This window comes from Vulpes lagopus, chromosome 4, assembly GCF_018345385.1.
Source record: "Vulpes lagopus strain Blue_001 chromosome 4, ASM1834538v1, whole genome shotgun sequence".
Lineage (NCBI taxonomy): Eukaryota > Metazoa > Chordata > Mammalia > Carnivora > Canidae > Vulpes > Vulpes lagopus.
The window spans coordinates 85,552,619-85,578,021 of record NC_054827.1 but is presented as its reverse complement, the minus strand read 5'-3'; the positions used below and the strand labels follow the sequence as shown (position 1 = coordinate 85,578,021).

General features: G+C 40.4%; 1 protein-coding gene and 1 long non-coding RNA gene across 6 annotated transcripts in view; one reads left to right on the top strand and one right to left on the bottom strand.

The window, feature by feature from the left end:
* The window catches only part of SSBP2 (single stranded DNA binding protein 2), a 285,052-nt gene extending 284,796 nt beyond the window's left edge, over positions 1 to 256 (bottom strand). For 2 of the 4 annotated variants that reach the window (XM_041753161.1, XM_041753164.1), the window contains exon 1: positions 96 to 252. In XM_041753161.1, the coding sequence (XP_041609095.1) occupies positions 96 to 157 (62 nt within the window). In that variant the 5' untranslated portion in view covers positions 158 to 252. Of the gene's footprint in view, positions 1 to 95 lie in introns of all 4 variants that reach the window. The other 2 variants (XM_041753163.1, XM_041753162.1) reach the window with 2 other exon arrangements.
* Positions 257 to 1,159: 903 nt separating this feature from the next.
* The window catches only part of LOC121489813, an 85,441-nt gene continuing 61,197 nt past the window's right edge, over positions 1,160 to 25,403 (top strand). Inside the window, exons 1-2 of one of the 2 annotated variants that reach the window (XR_005987429.1) lie at positions 1,160 to 1,282; positions 2,156 to 2,228. This is a non-coding gene — a long non-coding RNA (uncharacterized LOC121489813). Of the gene's footprint in view, positions 1,283 to 2,155; positions 2,233 to 25,403 lie in introns of both variants that reach the window. The other variant, XR_005987430.1, reaches the window with a different exon arrangement.

Here is a 25,403-nt window from a genome sequence, read left to right as displayed (position 1 = left end):
GCGTCTGGGTCTGCGTGTCTCCGAGAGTGTGCGAGTGCGTGCGTGTGTGTGCGCGCGTGTGCAGGCGGAGGTGGGTGAGAAGCGGAGACACTTACTTCTCCCGGGCCTGGCTGTCGGACGGGACGGCGCTGCTGTTACTCTTGCCTTTGCCGTACATGCTTGTGCCGAGAGCAGCTCCCACTGTCACGCACCTGTCAACCCATCACAGCCTCCCCGGGAACAGCCCCGTCCCCATGGCGACCCACGCAGCCACCCCCACCATTGGCCGCCCCACGCCGGAGCTCCGCCCCCTTCGCCCGGGCAACGCGCGAGACTGACAGCCCTCCCCTCCCTCCGGCCCGCCGGGCGCGCGGCGGCGGCTCCAGCCGGAGCGGCAGGCTCCTCCCTCCCCCCCTCCCGGGCGCCCTCCCTCCTTCCCGCTCCCTTCTCCTCCCTCCTCCCGCTCTCTTTCCCCCCTCCCCCTCCGAACCCCGGCGCAAGGGGGGAATTAGAAACTGCTCTAGAAGGATTTTAAACAACTGGCTGTTCCCTCCGCCGCCGCGCCTCCCCCCGCGCCGCCCGCGCTCGGCTCCTCACTGGAGAGAAGGCGCCGGGAGGAGGGGAAAGTGCGGCCTGGAGTCGCCGGGAGGAGCCGGCGGAGCTGGAGCCGCGGCGGCCCCAGACTTCGGGGCGCCCGGCGGCTGGGCGGGCAGACCTGCGGCCCCAGCCTTCGGGGGAGCCCCCGCCCGCCCCCGGCCCCGCGCCCCTGCTGCCTGCGACCCGCGCCCGTACCCTGGGGTGACCTCTGCCGCCCGCAGCCCTGCTCCCTGGGGTGTCGTCCCCCCCGCCCCCGCCCGGCTCCCAGGGGCCCGGCTGGCGAGGGACGGTCGCGCGGGTCCCTCGACCTCGTGCGGGAGCCTCCCGGGCGCCTCGCCTTTCCTCCCGGGGAGGGCCTGGGCCCGGCGCCGCGGGGGTGGCGTCGCCTCGCCCCGGGGGCCGCGCCCTGCCTCCCCGGGGAACACCCGGCCTCGGGCCTGCCTCGCCTCCCCCGGGGTGCGCCTCCTCCCCGGACGGCGGGCCCCGCAGCCCCGACCCCGGGGCACCCGCGCAGCACTCCCCGGCCGGGCCTTGCCGGGCCGGGCGCCGCAGGACAGGGCTCCAGGCATCCCCACCTGCTCTGCTTTTCCAGCCTTGCTCGGGCGATGCCCACTTTTGCCAACCTTCGAAGTGGAAAGGGCCACTAAAGGCCTTTAAAGACACCCCTGCCCTCGTCCATCGGAGTAGGCCCCAGCCCTCCTCCAAGGTGGGCAAAGTTGTGCCACAGCAGACAGGCTTGCCTAGGAATATTTCAGGATCAAAGCCCCTAATCCCGTTTCAATAGATGTGCAGAAAGTTTTCGAGAGACACAATCTGGCTCCCGATAGAACTCCATCCTTTATCTTGTGGAGATCCTTGGATGCAAAATCAGACAGAGTGCAAATGGGGTTAGAAAGAAGACATGGGCATCAAATAGGAAATGACAGAGGAAGAGGGGTTGCAGGTGGGGGTCAGACTGAGGAGACATCAGGAACAGATGAATAGACATGGACCGGCTATGGGAGGGAGGGAAAATAGGATGTAGATTGGGAGAGCCACCTTTCTATTTCTCACATAGAGGTTTACGCTTTTAGTAGTAGCACCCTAAAAATGCACATGGAGCTATAGGGATAAATGGAATGGAAAGAAATGGGTTTATATGGCCAGCCACAGCAAATGATAGGAATGAAACATCAACAGAAGGTTAAGGAAGGGCAGTTAGTAAGAAAGAGAGAGACTGAGAAAAGGGGTTGGTAACCAAACATAAATCAAAACCTGGGGGAAAATGAAAAAGGGACTGCTATTCTAGTGTTAGAGAATTTTTTTAGTTGGAAAAAGTAGAAAGATAGGAAAGAATAAAAGACATAAGATTAAATGAAGAAAACAATATGATAGCAAAAGAAGATGGCAAAAACAATAGAGGACTGACATTATGGTAGAAAGACTCAAGCAAAATAAAAGTGTCCTTATTAAAAGGACAAAAATCCAACCCATGGAAGTGAGGATGAAGAAAATGAAAAAAAAAAAATCACTTAGGCTTAAGCTGATTAGTTTCCATGAGAAGTCATTTGTCATTTCTATTTCAAAATCCCTCTTTCAGTTTACAGTGAACCACGGTGATTTGGTGGTGGAGACATGGCATTCATGGACTCAGAAGGAAGTAGTGATGCTGAGTGAGTAAGTCTTTTGATGAACTTCTGCTCAAAATGTTCAGATATGAATAAGGCTACCACTGTTTATAGACTCTACCTTCAGAGTTACCATATGTCATTTGTTGTTCAGTTATCAATCTCCATTGGCTTTAACCCAGAAAATTATCAGCATCTCAAGGATCATGACCCATAGAATACTCCCTAAAAGTGACGCTTACAGAATGTTGTCAAGGGCAGAGCTATGGCAGCTGCTAATCCATGCTCCTGCCCACACTTGGACTAAGGTAAGTTTTCCATTAAAGACCAAGAGTAGGCTTTGTACTGTTATCTAAATAACAAATTAGTTCTCATCCTTGCACTAGTATTGAGGTTCTCTATTGTTCTTAGTCATGGCACATTAGAATTACCCTAGGAGGATTTGTTTTTAGTTGGCTTTTGTTTAAAATACAAGATCTGGGACCCCCCCACCCCAAACCAACTCACTAAGAAATTTTGTGGATGGACCCAGGCATCTGTTATTTTTTGTAAGCTCCAGGCGATTCTTTTGTGTAACTAGGGCTGCTTAACTCTGCTCTTCAGTATCCACTTATAGACAGCCAATGGACACCATCAGATCTCAGAACAAGATTCTTAGGTTGTGGTTTACATAGCAGATGACCCTCCCCATGTAAGGCATTAAGGCATCTTTACAGTGGACTTTACTTTCTATCCAGTGAGCCAATAAATTTGTTAATAGGATGAAAAAGTATGACCACATGTGTTCTTATAGTACAAGATCACAAGTAGCTATGGTTTAATGTACTATTTCCTAAGGAGAAAGGAAAACAAAGAGAAAACAAGAGAGGCTATTTCCTGTCTACTGCTGCAATTTATTCATTTGATTAGTTTTTACTCAGATTTATTACATGGAAGAGTCCTTTGAGTAATGGCATATTTTCTGGTATTTAAAAAATAAATAATAGATCTGCCCAGTAGGGTATGGAATTCAGAACAATTTGGTCTTAGTGTCTAGAAAGAATAAAATGCTGAAAGATCTTAGTTCCGAACTTGCCAAGTTAATGTCACTTAACTTCACAAGACTGTTATTATCCAACAAATATACCAAGTGAAAACATGACTATTTCTATACATGGTAACCTTAAAGCTTCAGTGGTAGTCAAATCAATTATCACTAAAACATCTCAGCAGCTATCTGAACCATCTCTGTTTTATTTTCCTCCTAATGTTTACACATGTAAGTAAAATGCTTCTTTGCCCTTGTTCAAATTATTTTGAGTACAAAGAGTGTTCTTTGCATCAGCAACTGTATCTCATGGGGCCAATATTGTAATTAATGAGATTTGAAACACATATTCACAGCCAAATTTGAGATCCCAGATACAGAATTGAAGATCCATTGTTTTGTTTGTTTTCGTTTTTTAAGAAAGGGGAAGATAGGAGATTTAAATCTTCTTGTAAAGAACCATAATATATTTTTTAGAAGTTACAGTTTTGTTTTTTAACCTCACACATAAGGCTGATTAATTTTGGGGGCTGGATTTAGGGTAGGGGAATACTGGCTAGCTGAGCCACCAAAATGAAACATTTGCATTTGAGGTTGATTTTTTCTTTTTACCTTATTCATTCAGATACAGGACACCACAATTAATCATTAGGTCTTTCTTCTCCTACCCTTGTTTTGTTTGTGTACATATGTACAATCTTCTCTTTTTGGAACCTGCATCTTATTCTTAGAAGAAGTCTTTATCAATTTAAAACAGGCAGTGTGTTATACCACCCTGCTAAAGCTCTAGATTGACTATACATTTCTTTGGTCTTAATTTTTTCTGTAAGACGTTAAGTTTAATAACGTCCTTATTCTTATAGTGCATGGAACTTCAAAGAAGATTTTCCTTTGCTATATAGAACAAAGAAACTACCTCTTTATGTGTAAATGGAAGCTAATGATGATTTAATTATTTGCATCACGTAGAATACTTAGCATGTTAACGTTAAAAAGAAAAATGTTTAGGGGCACCTAGCTGGCTCAATCAGTAGAGCATGAGACTCTCGATCCCCAGGTTGTGAGTTCTAGCCCCACATTGGGTGTAGAGATTCTTTGAAAATAAAATCTTTAAAAAAAAAAGAAAGAGAGAGAGAGAGAAAAACATTTAGAGTAGAAAATATTTATTTAGAAAAATTAAAATAAACTATTTAAACATTAAAATTCATAAAAGTAATTTTTTTGTTTAGGGGTAATTTTTCCAAAGGACAAAATTTTTCTATTATTTGTTTGTTTCATAAACTAGTTTATTAAAAAAATCTTACATTCATACCACTTTTCATTTCAAATCATTTAACAGATACCCATTTATTAATACTTAATATATCCCTATTAATTGGATTTTCCTAACCAGCTTTTTAAACTGGGTAAACTGAGTCGTAGAAAGATTTATTAGCATGATTTGATCCATAAAGAAAACAGAAATAGTTCCAGGATGAGAACTCTGTGTTCCTGGCTGACAGTCCTGTTCTCAGACCACGAAGCCGCACCTCTTTCTCTCAAAAGTGACTATTCCACAGAGGAATGTGAGCAAGCTCTGAGATGTTTGTCACTCAAACTACCATATGAAACTTCACTCCCAGGCAGAAGAGACTAGCATGCTTAGGTTCACAAACTGCTTACATGCCATGTACCAAAATAATTCAATGAACAGAGTCATTACAACAGTAACACTATGCGATGTGGTCTCTTATACCAGAATAATAAATGAAATGGGGCCTCAAATTAACAGTATTTGACACTGTTATTGGTTTAACATCAGTTAGTCTGAAGCAATGACTGTTTTCTTAACCTATTGCCCTAGATTTTTAAAATCCCAACTTAGCTATTCTTTTTTTTTTTTAATTTTTTTTTTATTTATTTATGATAGTCACAGAGAGGGGGGGGGGGCAGAGACACAGGCAGAGGGGGAAGCAGGCTCCATGCACCGGGAGCCCGACATGGGATTCGATCCCGGGTCTCCAGGATCACGCCCTGGGCCAAAGGCAGGCGCTAAACCGCTGCGCCACCCAGGGATCCCCCAACTTAGCTATTCATAAACATTTACCAATGGGTTAGGAGAGACAGTGTACAGAACTACTGGTTCTAAACAGTTCCATCTCTCTAGAGTGCCTAGTCTTTTTTAACACCATCAAGATTTGAAATTCAGTAACTTGGAAAAAATAGAATAATCCTGTTACAAAAAATTGTACATAAGCTGAAGATGATGAAAAGTGAAAAAAGTAGGGCTACCATGTATTGCAATTTCACACACTTTAGCACATTTTGCAAAACAAATTCCAAGTGTTGCAGTATTCACTGGCTGGATTTTTGTCATTAAATGTTGAAAGTTATGTAATAGGAAGTGTGCCAAAGAGTGTTCTTCATTCAAAAGTATTACTATATTTTTTTAGTGCATTCCTAAATCTTCACAATTGTTTTTCACCTACTAAGGTTATGCCAATATGATGTCTTTGCACTCTTGGATTTGACAAAAGACCCAGTCTCAAGAAAGAGGCTTGCAACATTCATGCAGTGTCATTTCCTTCTGTTGAAAATAGAAACATGGGGGTGGGGGGGACTACTACATTTGTTTTTCATAATTTTCCAAAATAATTGGGTCCTCTCAATGAAGTATGGCAAAAAAAAGGAAGGTGACAAATTATTGCCACTATTATATTTTATCTTGAAATAGTTTTGAGTAATAAGGAGTTAGGATACATTCTTAACTTCTTTAGCTGTTTTAAAAACATAATTTAAGACAGGTGCTGACTATGGCCTTTGCCAGTATTAAGGTATATGGTAGATACAGTCTTAACTAAGGTCATGTATACTCGCCAAAGATATAGAACATACTTCAAATATTTTACTTGGGAATACTCAAAAAGTCTTTGAAACCAATTGGCTCCATCCTATATATTGCAATACCTAAAGGTTTATAAGTATTCTGTGTGGCAGTTGCTACCTGCTAGCAGTATTGTCATTAGGTTATACATGTTCAGGGACACCTGGGTGGCTCAGTGATTGAGCGTCTGCCTTTGGCTCCAGTCATGATTCCTGGGGTCTCAGGATCGAGTCCCACATTGGGCTCTCTGTGGCGAGCCTGCTTCTCCCTCTGCCTGTGTCTCTGCCTATCTCTCTGTGTCTCTCATGAATAAAAAAATCTTTTTTTAAAAAAAGATGATATATGTACAAACCAGATTCCTTGTCAGACAAATAATTTTATAGTCTCGTTATCATCGGCTTTCCAAACTTCTCAGGTCTTTTTCCTTGAACCTAAATTCTTGAGACAGAGGATAGAAGGATTCCCTTCCCCATGTTGCTGAGCTATTGACTACTACATGGCAGATATCCGTTAGCCTCACCCAGCTTTTAAGACCCAAGTTGTTTATGGTACTGGGGACCAATGTTAAGAAAGTTAAGAAAGGGAACACCTGGGTGGCTCAGAGGTTAAGCGTCTGCGTTTAGCTCAGGGTGTGATCCCAGGGTCCTGGGATCAAGTCCTGGGATGTAGTCCCACATCGGGCTCCCTGCATGGAGCCTGCTTCTCCCTCTCTCTCTCTGTGTGTCTCTCATGAGTAAATAAAATCTTTAAAAAAAAAAAAAGGAAAGAAAGTTAAGAATACATTTTTGTGTTATGGTCTGCTACTACCACTCTATGCTTACCTTCTACTCTATCCTCCCTCTAAAACTCATGAGATTTTTAGTTCTTTGAGGAAAACCTTAACGACTGTCTGTAGTCCTGTGGACACTACTTAGGGCTAAAGTTATTGTTCTGGGTTGAGGGGAGTTTTGGCTAAGGATACTGACTCATGGAATATTGTTCTTTGGTGCAGTGTTTGAGGCTGAGGTGCCCAGAAATTTTAGAGGCTTCATCAATACTATATCCATTTACTTTGGCTCTTCTGTATGGTTCATGTTCTAGGAGAGAGGTAGAAAAAGAGCTCACTCTGATAATGAAAGTAAGTAGTCTGCAGAGAAGGATGGTCAAGGAAGAATCCATTTCTGGGCACTTTCTCTTAGGCCTCTGGAACAGTTATCCCTATACCCCAACTTTCCTGCACTGCTTCCTTTGTTCTTGCCTTGGCTCGTCTGTCCTTCTAGGAGGTACCAGCTCTGTTCTATAGTCTGGTTGTTTTCTTTGTTTTAAAGGAGCATTTGTCATTTAACACAAGGAGACATATGTCACATCCATGTCTCAGGAACTTCCTAAAGACCTAGAGAGCTCACTAAAAGGCTGTGGTAGGAGGTGAAGGAGCAGGGGAAGCAAAGGGTGACAGGACTATACCTCCTCAGCTTCTACCCTGTTCCGGGCTTTACTACATAAACCCCCACCTTTCCATTCCTTCTTTTAAGGTGTTCTTCCTCTCTCTTCCTTCTTCCCATTCTTTCCCCCTAACCAACCCCTAAACAAAAGACAAAAGTGAGAGAAATAGGGAAGTTTTATGGAAACGTATTAGATTGAAATATATGAAACTACTATGTTTGTAAGTCAAAAATGTTTGATTGTTCAGCAGTGTTACATGGTTCACTTACACAACATTCAGTTCTTGCAAACCACACCACAGACTTCTTAGGTATTAACAACACTAATATTTGTCAAGCTTTACAATGCGGTAGGCACTTATGTAAAGTGTTTTACATAGAGTACCTCACTCAGCAATCTTTATAATCCTTTGAGGTGGGTATCATTATTCACAAATTTTGCTGGTTCACACAACTAGTGAATGAGCTACATTCACACTCATGTAGCTTATCTCTTCAGTCCCTCTCCGAATCCCTTACAGAGATCCTTCCAACTACTCTTGCCCCATAATATTTGCTCTTTCATGTAGTATGATTCTAAATGTACACACTTTGTGAATTCAGGTTAGATTAAATACAGGCAAGATCACTCAAGCAGGGTTTAAGGGATCTTGCTTCATCATGGTAAGCAGCAGTGAATTCTGTTCTTATACCTAAACCTCCTGATTAGGCAATATTAGAAACACCAAGTCACACCCTGTTTTATTTCAGACTTTGGCTTTATCAAATACATCATTTCCTCCCATTTTGGCTATTACTAAGTGAATACCTTGGCTCACTATAGGATATTAAAAGAAGTGATTTGGTATGAGTCTGTTTCTCTTGATATTTAAGATACATGTTCTCCATATTCCTACTTAATTGTTCAGTTCATGTCATCTTTCCAAACTTCACCTTGTTCATTATTTCCCAGATCTATGTGGCTTTGAGATCTGTGATAGATAAAACCTGAAAACCAAGATACTGTTTTAATTTACATTCTGCTTGGGAAAAGGAAGACTTGGATCACTGGATCACGATCACTAGAAATATGGCCCATACCTCTAGAAATGGTAAAAAAAAAAAAAAAAAGAAAGAAAAAAAAACTGGTCTAAATAAGCAGATTGCAAAATTCCTTTAAGGCGTTGCTTTTTGTTGTTGTTTTGGGTTTTGTTTTTTAGGGGTTTTTTTCTATGTGGTTTTCCTTTCCTGGTGGATTATTGTAGTGCACTGTTACCTTTCCTTCTTCTCTTGTTTTTTTGGCTTCACTTCCTCCTTCTATTGTTGTAGCTGTCTTTTTCCTCTCATCACTTTTCCTGTTGCCTTTCCAATTGGGTGGGGCCCCATCCAATTCACTCAGTTGTCTGGCTCTAGAGTATCTTTAATCTCAGGGGAAAATAATCTTGTGCCGAATAATTGGGATCCCTGGGGCTTCAGAAGAAATCCCAGAGACTAAGTATCCCTAAAATTTTCCTTTATTGATTTTATGTTAGAATGAAATCCAAGGATGCTTAATTGGAGGAAGAAAAAAAATCATCCTTTTGGCCTCCTAATCCCAGACCATTTTGAACTCTGACAGCACCAACATCCATCAAATCAAACAATGAAATCAACTTTGGTTACTTAGCATAATAGAAATAAACTTGTAATATTCTATTAGTGAAGGATCAATGTCTCCTGTCTTGAAAATAAACATCAGAGCTTGGCCTCAACATTTATGTAGCAGCAGGAGACCATTATTTTGTGGCAACATTCGATTACATTGACATCAAGACAGATTTATTAAATTAATAAATAGTACATGATTTTCAGCCTTTCATTTCCAACCATCACCACCACCCACTCTACAAGGTGATCATCTAAAACCCTTCATCCATATTTTTGACTCCTTATTATCTATGACCTTTTATTTCCTTTTTGTTGTCATTTTATACTCAAATTAAGTTTTTTAGTATCCATTTTTAGATGGAGATTTTTAATTGGTTATTAAGAGGAAAGTTGATAATGAGGATAATCACATTGTTAATTGTTAAAAATATTTTAATGATGTAATATTGGAAAAGGAAGTATTTCAGATATTCTTTTTGGAGTTCTGAATGTGACTAATGGCAAAAACCTACCATTCCTGCTTTGTCTTCCTCTAACTCAACCTCAGGGCCTTTGCCCTGGCTGTTTCCTCTGTCTGGAATGTTCATCCTTCTCTTTGCATGGATGTTGTTTTTTGTTTTTTGTTCTCATACCTAAGTCTGCTGGAATGTCATTTCCACAGAAAGGTTCTCTCTAAGGGTCCTTTCTAAGTGTTTGCTCCCCCATCCTTAATCACTCTCCATCCTATTGTTGCGTCTTATTTTCTTTGCCATCAAATGTCACTATCTGAAAATATTTATGATTTGAATTACTCTGTTGGCTTGGATAGTCCTGGGGCTAGTGGTCTTGTACTACTTTTCATACAAGATCTCTATGTCCTCAGACCTAGAACACTACCAGATCCCAATGGCACTCAGTAAATAAATATTCGTTGACTAACTAGATGAATGAATGAATGGATAATTCTTTATTTTTTAAGATTTTACTTATTTATTCATGAGGGACAGAGAGAAAGAGAGGCAGAGCAAGAAGCAGGCTCCCCACAAGGAGTCTGATGTGGGACTCCATCCTGGACCCCGGGATCATGCCCTGAGCAGAAGGCATATGCTCAACTGCTCAGCCACCCAGGTGTCCCAAATGAATGGATAATTCTAATAAAACAGCCATATGTGAGTGATATGTCTTACCTCTCTTAAATATTTGCAACATACAATCTGTCTAGCCCTCTACCCTTCCCTTACCCTACCCTTATATTCTTAGAAACAATAGTGATTGGACAGAGCATCAGCACACCTTCAGATTTTAGGCTTCTGCTCTTACTCCAGTTTATTGTTCTAGCATCTAAACCAATTTAGCAGAATTTTGGTGAGCAGGACATGAGAAAGAGAAGTATTTTCTCCTTTTGTATCACCATTTACTCACTTGGGAGTTCCAAGTGGCTTAGTGTTGCTGACAATAAGGAAACAAGTAGCACCCAATCAGCAGATTAGTTTTCAGTAATAAGCTTTCATTATGTCGCTCTCCTACTCTAAAACCTCAATGCTTCCTTACTGCTTATAGGATAACTTTCTCTCCCCTCAGTTTTTTATGCAATCTAATCCATTAGTACCTACATGTTGTAGTCATTTATGCATGTCTGCTTTTCCTACCACAGTATATACTCCTTGAAAATAGCCTTTTCATTCACGGATGCTTGCAAAATACCTACAGGTTCAGCCTTATATGAATGTATTGTTGAAGAAGACATTTCTCTGCTTTCAAGCCTTACAATTCCTACCTCAGTTTGTACCTTGCCTTTGGGAAGTGATTACTAATGTTTCTGGAATTAAATTTTAGTTCCAGTAGCTGAAGTCTGACAACCTAGATTCCCTGCTCCATCATTAGCTGTGATCTTAGCTGAGTCACTTACCTTCTTTGTGCCTTAGTTTTATCAACTGTACACTGAGATGTTACTAGTATATGTTAGAGTTATTATGAGAATTGAATGAGAAAATGCATGCACTGGGTCTAGCAAAGAGCTTGGCATATCATAAGTGCCTAGTGAATGTTTATAAATGTTTTCTTCCTCGGAGCTAGTATATACCCTATGTGGTCTGTTACCTCTCAAATATACCTGGCACATATGTCAACACCATATGACTTTATACATGCAGTTCCCCTTGCCTGCATGACTTTCCATACTCCTCTCCAACTCCTAACTCCTTTGAATTCTCTCCTCTGTTAATTTATATCACTCTGCCTTTTACTAGAACTTAACTTTTTCTGAGTCTGTCTTCCCAGTGAGATATAACTGCAAGGAAAATACTGTGATTCTTTAGCAGAGCCCAAGATGGTCCTATATTAATAGAATGTATCTGCTGTTTGTTATCTGAATTTAGTAACTAGGGAATGTAATGCCAAATTCAACAGCCTCTGTTTTGGTGGCAGTTGGTCACTGTGATGACATCTTTTTGAATTTCATGGACTTGAAGGTGAAAACAAGAGTTTTGATGTCATTTAGTCACATCTGCAAAACGGGAGTTTCCACAATGTTCCTTAATTCCAGCAAAGAAATTCTTATCTTCCACTGTTAATACAATATTAAGTACTTTTCCTCATTGAACCAGCAGTGCAATGGGGAAAAAAAAATTAAGTCATCCTCCTCCTCATAACAAGCCTGCATATACTTCAAGACAGTCATCAAGTAATCCTCTTCTCCCAAATGAACAATCAAAATATTTATTTGCATAGCTAATATCACAGACAGTCTAGGCAAATAGACAAAGTCTCTCTCCTGTGAATACTATTAGTTTATAGTTCATGGTTTAGGCAACTGCTCTAGAGTGAAATAAACTCTTCAGAGACTTCTACTGGTCAATCAACACTTAAAATGTTTTTCTAAGCTACTCCTGGTAATTGGAATCTTTTAAGCATTTTTTGAAAGTAGAATGGTAATACTTACAACAGCAACAATATAGTTATCCACTCAACAGACATTCATTGAGCACCTACAGTATGTAGTATTAAGCAACATAATATTTTGTTAAGGAATGGAGAGGATGCAAAAATACATTAGAAGCAATAGCTACCATAAAAGAAAGGTACAAAACTTTTCTAAGGACTTATCATGAGCTGGACACTGTGCTAAGTGCTGAGGATTTACAGATAAAGTTTCTTTCTCTGAGGAGCTCATAATCTAAAGAGGAGTATAACAGTCTTATATTTCATTATGGTATTGTAAGTGATATGAAAGATGTTAGTGGCAATGGTACTCTGGAGATATGGAGGACTGCTTCTCCCTAGAGCTTGCTTGACATTTGCATGGAATCTGGACTATAGAATAAAGTTTAGCTTGAGGCACCTAGGTGGCTCAGTTGATTGAGTGCCAGACTCTTGATTTCAGCTCAGGTTGTGATCACAGGGTTGTGAGACTGAGCCCTGTGTGGGGCTCCATGCTCAGGATGGAATCTACTGGTCTCTCCCCCTCTGCCCCTCCCCTTTGTGCACCTGTGCATGGTCTCTCAAATAAATAAAAATCTTAAGAAAAAAAAAAAGAATAAAGCTTAGCTAAGTTTTTAAAAACTAATTTTTAAAAAAAGTGAGGAAGGGCATTTCATCAAAGGGAGCTGCAGGTGCAAAGGCAGAGAGGGAAGAGCATGCACATTTCAGAGGCTACAAGGAACTTGGCTGAAGTAGAAAGATTGAAGATAGTTGTGGAGATAAAGCTGGAGAGTAAGCAAAGATTGATTCACGAGGAGTTTTGTATGAGTACTATGAAAAGACTGGGTTTTAAATCCTTGAGTAGCCTTGGGAAGCCACTGGAGAATTTTAAGCAGAGGAATTACCTGATCAGATTTGCAATCTAGAAAAATCACTCTGACAGTTTTGTGAAGGAGAGATGAAAGAATAGATGGAGGCAGAGAGGTGGAGGGGTTAGGATGGAAGAGGGAATTCGATGAAGGACCGATGCAGGCTGGATGCAGTAAGGAATGGAAAAGAGAGAATCATATACGATCTGGAGATGGAGAAAAATAAAAATGGACAAGGTGTCCATCTCTAAGATTGGGCAAAGATGATCTATTTGACCAACTTCTTAGAAAATTTAAATATCTATAGATTTCACTCAGAAAGAGTTTACTACTTATTTTGCATGTACAAGTCCTTGAACTATAAATTACTTAATAAGGTAGAACCAATTTTATTTTTCAGTGAGAATACATCTTTTCTATAATAATGGAAGTTGTTGGGGAAATCAGCTTCAGGTTTTTGGTTTTTACTCTTTTCAGGTTATTTTTTTTTTATTTAGCTCTTATTTTATTTTTTTAAAGATTTTATTTATTTATTTGACAGAGAAAGAGAGCACAAGCAGGCAGAGCAGCAGGCAGAGGGAGAGGGAGAAGCAGACTCCCTGCTAAGCAGAGAGCCCTATGCAGGGCTCAATTCCAGAATGCTAGGATCATGACCCCAGCCAAAGACAGACGCCTAACCAACTGAGCTACCCAGGTGCCCCTTGCTTCAGGTTTTTCATAAAAAGCTTCCTAGAATTCTTCCCAATAAGCAAACAAACAAAATTTGCCAAACAAGAATAAAACAAAAATTAAAACCACAACCAAACAAAAGAAAAATTATTTTTAAAAAAGATACATAGATAGATTCAGGATAAGGAAGGTTTCAAAATTCTGCCTTAGATCATTTAGACCTTGACTAGAAAAGCCCCCAGATCCTATAGAACTTACCTGCTGTTGAAGACCAGTTCTCTGAAAGGAGAGTCTGAGATGAGTGTGAAATATAATATTTACTAGGCATCAACTCTGTGAAAGGAAAGGGGAAGTAGTAGGATTGTACAAAGAAGGGAGCCAGCCCTAATGCAGGCATGACAAAGCCTCAGTCAATCTAGTGGAGGTCTCTAGAGCAAATATTATCCATCAGGGTGTCCTGTGTCCTACCAAATGGCCTGGCTTTTATACCCCAGTCTCACTCATCTCGGAGCTGCCTCAGGGAGGACATGATCTCTGGAGAGGTGGCTCTTAGCAGCTGAGGCATTCCTGAAGATGCTGACATATTCCATGTCTGGGTAGCTTGTCCTTCTTTGAAAGGAGAGCTCTGTGCATCCCACACCTGCAAATCAGCGTTTGAATGGAGCTCAAAGACAGACCAGGCCATCTTCCTGGCCTTGGCAGAACTAAATCTACGTCACTCTAGCCACATCTTTATGTCTCCTACCCTTAGAAGTGCTATTTTCAGAACTGTAGAAATACTGAAATGGTGTTGAGGAAAGAATTGAAAACTGAGTTTAAAATTATTTACCAATAATAAAATACCAGTGGGAACTAAAAGGAAAAAAACAGAAAAAAATAATATTGATGGGAGGATCTTGTTCTCCAACCTTTCTTCATACATAGTGGAAATCATAGAATTAATAAAATGTATGAAGCAATTACATAGCTTCCTGGAATCTAGAACATTAGTAACTGACATAGAGTGCTCCTGCACTGTGAAAGTCAACTGTGGTTTCCTTTCTCCATCCAGCCAGTTACAGCTTTACCTGAGGGACCTTTTATAAAATATTTAAATTCTCTTTGCTTGAGTCACTGATAATTGAACAGTGCTCGTAACAGGGATACTATCATGTAGAAATTATAGCACAAGGTACAAGATGGAAGAGATAATTTTTAAAGCCAATAGAATGAGTACAGAACAAAATGGCCCAAACAAAAAGATTTTGGGATTTCAGTCTTTTTCTTTTTTAAAAAAATATTTTAATTATTTATTTGAAAGAGAGAGAAAGAACACAAGCAGACGTGAGGTGCAGAAGGAACGGTCAAGCAGAGAGGGAGAGGGACAGGCCGATTCCCTGCTAGATGTGGAGCCCTCACACAGGGTTCAATCCAGGGCTCATTCCCAGAACCCTGAGATCGTGACCTGAGCTGCAGTCAGATGCTTGACTGACTGAGCCACCCAGGCACCTATAGAATATCAGTCTTTTTCAACATTATGGCAGAGTGAGGGGCAGAAAATAGTAAAGATCTTTCATTGTGATTCCTGTAACTTAGTACTGTGTACTGAGTTCATAAATTCCTCATCCCTCAGAATTTATCTCTATTGTTAAAACTTACTGATTTAGATTCCATAAATTTGTCATGTTGCAGTTATACAGTTGTAGTGTGTCATTCTGGCTGAGAAAATATTTATTTTATAATGATTTTTTTCCCTGAAAAAAGGAGCCTATTAATATTCTCCAAACATAACTTCAAAATTTGGGTCCACCTATTATTTACAGAATGTCAGCTGTGGTTATTATCCAATTACAATGGACAAATAATGACTTACGTTTTTTAAACTAATCAACACATTCTTAACAAATATCTTTTTTCTTATATTATGCAGATTATTTAGAAAATAAATAATAAATAGCCTTTACTTCAAAAAATGTATTTTTCACTGATTTGGATGGGTTTTTCTGCTCTTCTTTCACACTAGGCGCTTTACCGTAGTCCCATTGTAACTCTTCTATCCACCCCAACTAATGGGGTTCTACATTCTTCTCTAGATGCCATACTGTATACCAGAGAGTCTCTGTCCTCCTAACCCTAAGTAAAACCACATTAGTACAATAATATAAAGATGTGAGAAAAAAGTAGAGAAAGAGGGAGAAGGAAGCTCTGAAATGGGTAAATGACAATATCCAAATCAAATTTAAACCTGAATGTGCCCCCCAAAACATGTAGAGAGTAACTATGCCTCACTAGTTTCCCACAAATACCTTGGTCTTTGAGTTTATTTCTCACTACTTGCCTATGGAAGATAATGCACTTAAAATTTGTCATTCCTAAAAGTTGTCATAACTTTTTTTAAAAATCCAACAAATGAAGTTAAATATTTTGATTTTCAAAATGTGTATGTTTAATTAACAGCTATGTTAGATGCCTTTCAATTATTTTCTTTTAATTTATTGCAAAGAAGATCTTCGTCTTAGGCACTGCATCCATCCCAATTGCCATGTAAGACCTCATCATCTCAGTGTTCACTGTTCATACGGGACACTGGATGCCAGAACTTCATTCACTGTCCTCCCTCCAAAGCCAGAAGCCTCCACTGCCACTTTTGCCAGAAGATGTATTCTTGTTAAGGCACCTCCTTCCTCTCATTGTTCTCTTTCAAAACTACTTCTCTTACAAGCAAGGTGAATTGCCTGTGCCTAGGTCACAGTTGTGCATCCCTGATATAAAAGAAGCTGGGGAAATGCACTAGGGGTTTATATGATGGGGAGGCAGAACTCATTCTATGGGGAATTCCTCAAACATAGAAAAAAATTTTCAAAAGGTGATAAGCAGCCACAAAAGCCAGAGCATGGAAGGCAACCAAACGTAGAACTCAAAATTTGTGCACCAAATTACTGGTAGTGACCGTTAAATTTCCCCAATCATGGAACTGGGGGAAATACTGCTCTTCCCCGGGGAACTGGAGGGGAGTCATTTGAGTACTTCTTGCTGACATCTTTCATTGTGCTCCAGACTGTTCCAGATGGCAGGAAGTCCCTGCTCAGGCCTCTGGCTGGGACTTTCTCCAAGAGCTGACCCTCAACACTGCACAGGGGCCAGCTGCCAGAGCAGCAGGGAAAGACTCACCTACACAGGCACAACCCGTTCTCCAAACACCTTGGAAATTTAACTGACACACAGTGGGGAAAAGAACAGGTTTTCAAGCTTTGTTACTATGCATATGCTAATTATTAGGCAGAGGGGAACACGATAATTGAGTTATGAAACTACTAAATAAAAATAGACTACCTGACAGAGAGCTTCTTTACATGACGTTTTTACACAAGAATAAACAATGTGTTCTTTGTAGAGCCTTAAAAAAAAAAAGAAACAGGGTTAGTTTTATTCTGTAAACTACGGTCTCTTGTAACTAGCCGAGTGCTTGTATTTGTTGACATTTTGATTTATAAAAAACCTGAACAAGTTCAATTTCAATAATTCTTTTTGTTCAAGCAATACCAGAGAAGAGGGGAAATACTGATGTTCATTCCCCTCCCCCCCCCCCCAAAAAAAACCTGGCATATGCAAAAGCTTTAGAATTCTCTTTGTTCAGCTCTGGGTCAGATTTCATGAAAAAGTAATTGAAATTCCTTTTGCTCCCCATTCTTCCATGCATGTAGAGAAGCTTGTGTTCCTAATGAGCACCAAGAAGCTTTCTTCCACAGAACTTTATCTTTGAAAGATGAAATAACCTGTTTCCCTCAACTCTTCTCAATCCTGTTTCTGTCTTTCATTTGCTCTCCCTCCTTAACCACAACATGAAATGTGTGCTAATTAATTCACTGTTGAAAAATTCAGTCTAATGCCTAGAACTGGTATCATGTGTAGAACCCAAAGTAGAGAAGTAAAGAGTACTTGGGTTCTAGTGAGCATTTTTTAACACTGGATCACTGTGGATAAAACCAAGGGTAATTATACCTGTGAAATGGCATACAAGTATATGTATTCATGTAATCAGATTAATGATGAATTTGTAAAAATTCTCTGAGATCCTTTGTTTAAGAAGAAAGGCAACAAATAAAGATAGTAACGTCTAATAAAACAGTTAAGAAAGAGTTTCATGTGAGCCATGCTTGCTCATAAAATGTTACTTTCTTCACATCAAATGATAAAAGTTAAAAAAAAAAGGAATGTCACAAATGACATTTTTGGCTTTGTCAGTAGACAGATATTCTTAGTTTTTGCCGATGCAAATGCCAATAACTTTGGATACAAAGTTGTCTGAAGGGACGCCTGGGTGGCTCAGCGGTTGAGTGTCTGCCTTCAGCTCAGGGCATGATCCTGATGTCCCAGGATCGAGTACCACATTGGGCTTCCTGCGTGGAGCCTGCTTGTCTCTCTGCCTATGTCTCCACCTCTCTCTTTCTGCGTCTCTCATGAATAATAAATAAAATCTTTTTTAAAAAAGTTGCCTGAAAATCTGAGGATGGACTTTGCCCCAACTGTACTGTTCATAAATCAATCAGACCTCACTCAAATGTGATACTTCTGCTTCCCTTCCTTTTTGTGTCTTGGCCACTGCACTTCCTTTCACCAAAGAGACCTAGAATGAGAAAAAAAAGTGAAATTAAAATCTATGAATTATTTATTAGCAGTATTAGGGAGAATAACTTGAAGAGTTTTGGGAAGGAAAAAAAAAAAGGTTTGAAGGTTATTTCTGGTTTTGTATACTTTCTCCAATTGTAAAACCAAGTTACTTAGGCACTAGTATGGTATTTTAGTATATACTTACTAAGAAAAGCCTATTGTTTTCAAAATGTTTTTATGCCATCATATCATTAGATCCTTCTAAAATTCCAGTAAGATATGTTAACAGGTGTTATTTTTATTTACTTTAACACTATCATTTATCACTCCATCTTATAGGTGAAGAGACTGAGGGCAGAGTGTTAAATGTTGTTCATGAATACCAAGCCAATAGTGGTAAAGTTGAAACTACCTATCAGCTCTTCTGACCTATGAGCCCAGATGCCTTCTATTTGGTCATCTCCCTCTGTTTTCTGAACAGTCACACAGCTCGAAGCTGAAAGGCTCTCATGCTGCTGTCCATTTCACAGCCTATCTTCCAAAAATGCAGTTGTAGAACTTAGAATGCATTGTCCTACTAGAACAATGCCTGTGTTCCATAAACCCCTGTGTCACTTTGCAAGAACCCATGCCTAACCCACAAGAGTTATGTTCCTTTAAGACGAAATAGGTTTCATATTCTCTTAAGAAAGTTTTAAGGAAAAAGTTCTGAGGCCAGATAAGTTTGGGAAACATAGCATATCATATATCCCACTTAGAGATTCATAATGTACATTTGCATATTAAAGGCTGTAAGAAGTTCTGCAGGAAAGAAAACTGCTGAAAATTGTTCCATTGAGAATTCATCAACCTTCTTTGACTTTGAAACCCTTTCCCTGAGTAACAGATATTAACACCCAAAACTAGAGTTCCCCAAAACACATTTTGGACATTTCTGCTATAGGAAAATATGTTGAGTTACAATTTGAGATATTAGGAGTATCTCACCTACTCTGAGATTGGGAGTTACCCTGAATGTAAGATAGATACTGATGATCATTCCTGTGATATCAGTCTGGACCTAAAATCAGCCCTGGATATTGGGACATAAAGCAGAGTCAGACATTAAAGGATAAGAAACAGAACAATAAAGGATAGGAATGATGCCTGGGAACACAGAGATGAGATCGAGATGATGGGGCCAGAAACACATGAAAGATGAGAGTGATGAGGGAGCAGATAACTTGGAAATTTATCTTGCCCCCTTTTTCGTCTTCCTCCAATCCAATCCAACTTCCCCAAGACCAAACCAAGGGTAGGAAGCAAGGATGATGCTGAGAGAAAGGGGGTGGACCCAAGCATTAATGGCTGTCTTGGAAGGAAAAAAAAAAAAAAAAACAGAAAAAAGAGGTATACTAAGCTAGAGGATATGTAGTAGAAGCAACTATTTTACTGTAATCATGTTCAGGAAAGCATGAAAGCCAGAGGCTTATAGCCTATGTTCTAGAACAGTCAGATGAGCATCCAATGTATCATCCATATTGGGGCACTTTGGAGTGAAAGGGGCGCTGTTAATAACCAGATGAGGACAACAGATGTAAACTGGGGCTGTCCCAGGCACACCAAGATATGTATTCACCTTATATGCTTGTTCCTCTTTGAACTATGTGCCATGACATTCAGAAGAAAAAAAAAGATATAAAAGATATGTATGTATATGTTGATAGTGTGAACTATAACGGATTCCACTTTAAGTTGTTTAGATCAAAATAACCTCATGACCCCATTCAGCAAACAGGTGTTGAGCATCTATGATGCGGAAAGCCCTGTGCTCAGCACTGGGGGGATGTCGATAAGCAAGACACATCAGTGCTCTCAAGGAGTCTCCAGTCAACATAAGGAATTAAGAGATTCAGATGACCACGCTGCAAGTAAATTATCACAGATGGTCATAAGAGAACTAAACGTAATGCTGGGGAAGTTCTAAAGAGCACTGACCTGGGAGGCTTTGGAAATTTGCGATATTTGGAAGGACAGTAGATTATTATCAGGACTGGAGTGCAGGCAAGAGGAGATAGAGCTTTCTGGGTGATAAGACAGTAAAAGTAAAGAAGAGCCTGTTTGTGGTAGCATGAAGAGCATGGTCCCATTTGGCAGGAGTGTAGGATTTGGGAAGAGAAATAGTGGCAGATGAAGTGAGGAAAGCAGATTGGGGCAAGCCTATATTGGGACTTAAATGCCAGTATAAATCAAGGGGAAATAATTCAGGAAATAGTCAAGAGCTTTGATTGTATAGAAGCCGTCTGGGGCAACCATAAGTAGAACCACAACCACTTACCAATTTGGAAATCTTTGGAGATAATCGGGCCAGTTCTGCACTTTCACAAGGTTGAACCCAGAAAGCTGAAGGACTTAGAAGCATTTAGGTTAAATATAACTATTAAGACTATTATCAAATCCAAATTAGTCATAATTAGTTTTCTGTTGCTGCTATAAAACATTACCACAAATTCAGTGGCCTAAAAAAATAGAAATGTATTATCTGACAGTTCTATAGGTTAGAAGTCCAACAGAAATCTCAGTTGGCTAAAATAAAGGTGTCATCACATGATACTCTACATAGAAAACCCAAAAGCCTCCACCCCAAGATTGCTAGAACTCATACAGCAATTTGGTAGTGTGGCAGGATACAAAATCAATGCCCAGAAATCAATGGCATTTCTATACACTAACAATGAGACTGAAGAAAGAGAAATTAAGGAGTCAATCCCATTTACAATTGCACCCAAAAGCATAAGATACCTAGGAATAAACCTAACCAAAGAGGTAAAAGATCTATATCCTAAAAACTATAGAACACTTCTGAAAGAAATTGAGGAAGACACAAAGAGATGGAAAAATATTCCATGCTCATGGATTGGCAGAATTAATATTGTAAAAATGTCAATGTTACCCAGGGCAATTTATACGTTTAATGCAATCCCTATCAAAATACCATGGACTTTCTTCAGAGAGTTAGAACAAATTATTTTAATATTTGTGTGGAATCAGAAAAGACCCCGAATAGCCAGGGGAATTTTAAAAAAGAAAACCATAGCTGGGGGCATCACAATGCCAGATTTCAGGTTGTACTACAAAGCTGTGGTCATCAAGACAGTGTGGTACTGGCACAAAAACAGACACATAGATCAATGGAACAGAATAGAGAACCCAGAAGTGGATCCTGAAATGTACGGTCATCTAATATTCGATAAAGGAGGAAAGACTATCCATTGGAAGAAAGACAGTCTCTTCAATAAATGGTGTTGGGAAAATTGGACATCCACATGCAGAAGAATGAAACTGGACCACTCTCTTTCACCATACACAAAGATAAACTCAAAATGGATGAGAGATCTAAATGTGAGACAAGAGTCCATCAAAATCATAGAAGAGAACACAGGCAACACCCTCTTTGAACTCGGCCACAGTAACTTCTTGCAAGATACATCCACAAAGGCAAAAGAAACAAAAGCAAAAATGAACTATTGGGACTTCATCAAGATAAGAAGCTTTTGCACAGCAAAGGATACAGTCAACAAAACTAAAAGACAACCTACAGAATGGGAGAAGATATTTGCAAATGACCTATCAGATAAAGGGCTAGTTTCCAAAATCTATAAAGAACTTATTAAACTCAACACCAAAGAAACAAACAATCCAATCATGAAATGGGCAAAAGACATGAAGAGAAATCTCACAGAGGAAGACATGGACATGGCCAACATGCACATGAGAAAATGCTCTGCATCACTTGCCATCAGGGAAATACAAATCAAAACCACAATGAGATCCCACCTCACACCAGTGAGAATGGGGAAAATTAACAAGGCAGGAAACAACAAATGTTGGAGAGGATGCGGAGAAAAGGGAACCCTCTTACACTGTTGGTGGGAATGTGAACTGGTGCAGCCACTCTGGAAAACTGTGTGGAGGTTCCTCAAAGAGTTAAAAATAGACCTGCCCTACGACCCAGCAATTGCACTGTTGGGGATTTACCCCAAAGATTCAGATGCAATGAAACGTCGGGACACCTGCACCCCGATGTTTCTATCAGCAATGGCCACAATAGCCAAACTGTGGAAGGAGCCTCGGTGTCCACGACAGATGAATGGATAAAGAAGATGTGGTTTATGTATACAATGGAATATTACTCAGCAATTAGAAACGACAAATACCCACCATTTGCTTCAACGTGGATGGAACTGGAGGGTATTATGCTGAGTGAAATAAGTCAATCGGAGAAGGACAAACAGTGTATGTTCTCATTCATTTGGGGAATATGAATAATAGTGAAAGGGAATATAAAGGAAGGGAAAAGAAATGTTGGGAAATATCAGGAAGGGAGACAGAACATAAAGACTCCTAACTCAGGGAAACGAACTAGGGGTGGTGGAAGGGGAGGAGGGCGGGTGTTGGAGGGGAATGGGTGACGGGCACTGAGGTGGACACTTGACGGGATGAGCACTGGGTGTTTTTCTGTATGTTGGTAAATTGAACACCAATAAAAATTAATTAAAAAAAAATAAAGGTGTCATCAGGGCTATAGTCTTCTCTAGAGTCTTCCTGAGAGGAGGGTCCATTCCCTGGTCTTCTCCAGCTTCCAAAGGCTACTCACATTCCTTGGCATATAGCCCCCTTCCTCTGTCTTCAAAAGTAGCAGTGATGGATAGATGGATGTCCTTCTCACATTGCATCACTTGACCTCCTCTGCCTCTTTCTCCAACTTTCAAGGACCCTTGTAATTATATTTGGCCCATCTGACTAATCCAGGAGAATCTCCCTATATGTTAATTAGCACCCACTTTAATTCTCCTTTGCCATGTCAGTGACCTATTCACAGGTTCCTAGGATTAGGACACAGAAATCTTGGGGGAGTTATTACTCTGCTTAGCACAGTGATGTAGCAGTTAAGACCTCCCATGATTTTTTCTTCTCCCCACTCTCCTTGCATAGGGAAGGCCAGGCATTGGAAAATGGCTCCATCCTTGGTTTCTCAAGGCAGCTCTGGTACTCATTGTGTGTATAACAGACTTTTACTGAAGATTTGTGGTTCTCAATGGATGATCACATTACAGTGTAGAAAAGCACTTAAATTTGAATTTAAAACTTTGCTTCTCAAGTTTTTGACAGGGAGTTTCTTTTTAGCCACTTTCTCTTCTGGTCTGCCCATGCTCCCCATCTCCAGGGACGTTTTTCCTTCCTTCTCTCTTCTTTAAGTCTTGGGCCTGCCAACATACCTCCCTCCTAATACTCACTAGAAAAGGAAAATTCTTGTTACTTTATTGTTTAAAGCAATTTGGCGTGTTTAGCTCAGCCTTTCCCAACCAGGATATGTCCTCGGCCTTCCCTTTCATTACCAAAAAGATCCATCAGCATCTTTTGTGACAAATTCTGTCTCTGCAGTCCATTTTAGTTTTCTGTTTTTGTTTTTCTTTTATTAGAGAGAGAGACAGGGAAAGAGAGGGAGGAGTAAAGGGAGAAGGAAAGATGAAGTCTTAAGCAGGCTTCACACCCAATATGGGATCCATCCCAGGGCTCGATCCCACAACCATGACATCATGACCAGAGCCAAAATCAAGCATCAGATGCACAACCAACTGAACTACGTAGGCACCCCCATTTTAGTTGTTTTTAATAGTAATTTTTGTCTTCTCCTTTCATGCTATTAGAAAAAGATTTATTATCAATTTTAGAAAGAGCGTTCCCTTTCCATTATTGATGGACTACCTTCTGCAGTACAGGAGGTAATTGGACAGTGCTTTACAAAGAAATGAAACAAAGTTGCACCACGTCACTTGGGATAGCAAAATCAGCCTGCCTCTAAGAATCAGGAGACCTGGGTACTGATTCTAGTCTCCCAAATGACCTGATGACTTTGAGCAAGTCAGAACCTCTATGAGTCACCATTTTGTCAGGAAAGTTGACTTAAATGTTCTCTGAATTCCAAACTTGGGTAAATACGTCACTGAATTAGTGGAATTTATGTTTGTAGCCAGGGGGCTTATTTGACATAATAAGTAGTTAAAAGCAAACCAGTGTCACAGGAGCTTTGGGGACTCCCAGAAATTTTACTACTGTGGTATCTGGATTAATCATCTGGGACTACATTGAATTTGGAGACCCTATGCTTTCTCTTTCATTTTTGAAAGGACTGATGAGATCGTGTGCCAGCTACAGTGATGGACTGAAAAGAAAAATATGACAGGAATCAGTGTTTTTTTGAGGAATATTAATTTATCAGATATGAGATAGAATGAAATAGCAGGCAATAAGCAGCAGGAAAACCAATTAAGAGACTGTTGTGAAAGTTCAGGCATAATAAAAATGTAACAGGATGCTAGATGGGACTTTTCCTGTTGTCTCAGGGTTTCCGCCAAAGACCACAGCTGAGGACAATAGGCAGTAGGAGTCCACACATTTTAAAGAAAGTTGCTAAACACATCCATGTGTGCCTTGCTAACTGGTTCTTTGCCCATTCTATCATGACCCCATCCTATATGAGAGAAGTTAGTGAATCATTAAAGGGAAGAATCTGGGAAGTAAAGGAATTTGCAAAAGTTGAAAATGTGATGGTTTTTCTTTCTTCTCAAATCACATGTTCTCTGGAGTTTTGGGAACAGAGAGGCTGATGTCTGACTCTCACCTGAAGGTGGGCAGGGACAGACCGAAGACCATTGAGAGAGCCTATCCTTCTGGGATTTGACCAGAAATTTGTGGGGTGAATTGCCCACGAGCCAAATATATAGTATGGAAGGCAACTGAGTTCCAGGGCTGCAGGCTGGACCAGAGTTTCACTTTTTTGGGGGGAACAGAACAGTGTTTGACAATCTTGACAGCAGGAAGATGGAGGGAATACAGTTGCAGAAGAACTCACAAAAATAGTCCATGAAAGAAAGGGCCAGCATTGGATAGTTGCTAGGATGAAGGCCATTTAAGAGAGTTCATCGAGAGAGAACCAAGAAAGAAGTACAAGGAGCAGAAGCTATCATCTCCTCTAGCTAGACCCCTCGATCCCCTTAAGCTATCTCCTCCATACCTATATTGAAGGAGCCAGAAGCAGGTGACAGAGAAAGTAGAGCAAGAGGGCCAAGAAACAGACAACAGACTCTGTTTTGCCCCCACCACTGATCTGAGGATTCCCTGACTAGGCCTGAGCTGGAGAGAGGGGAGAAGCTTTAAACTGGATGGGAAACGAAGTTTTGATTTAGATTGGACTAGACTTTTTCTATTCTGAAA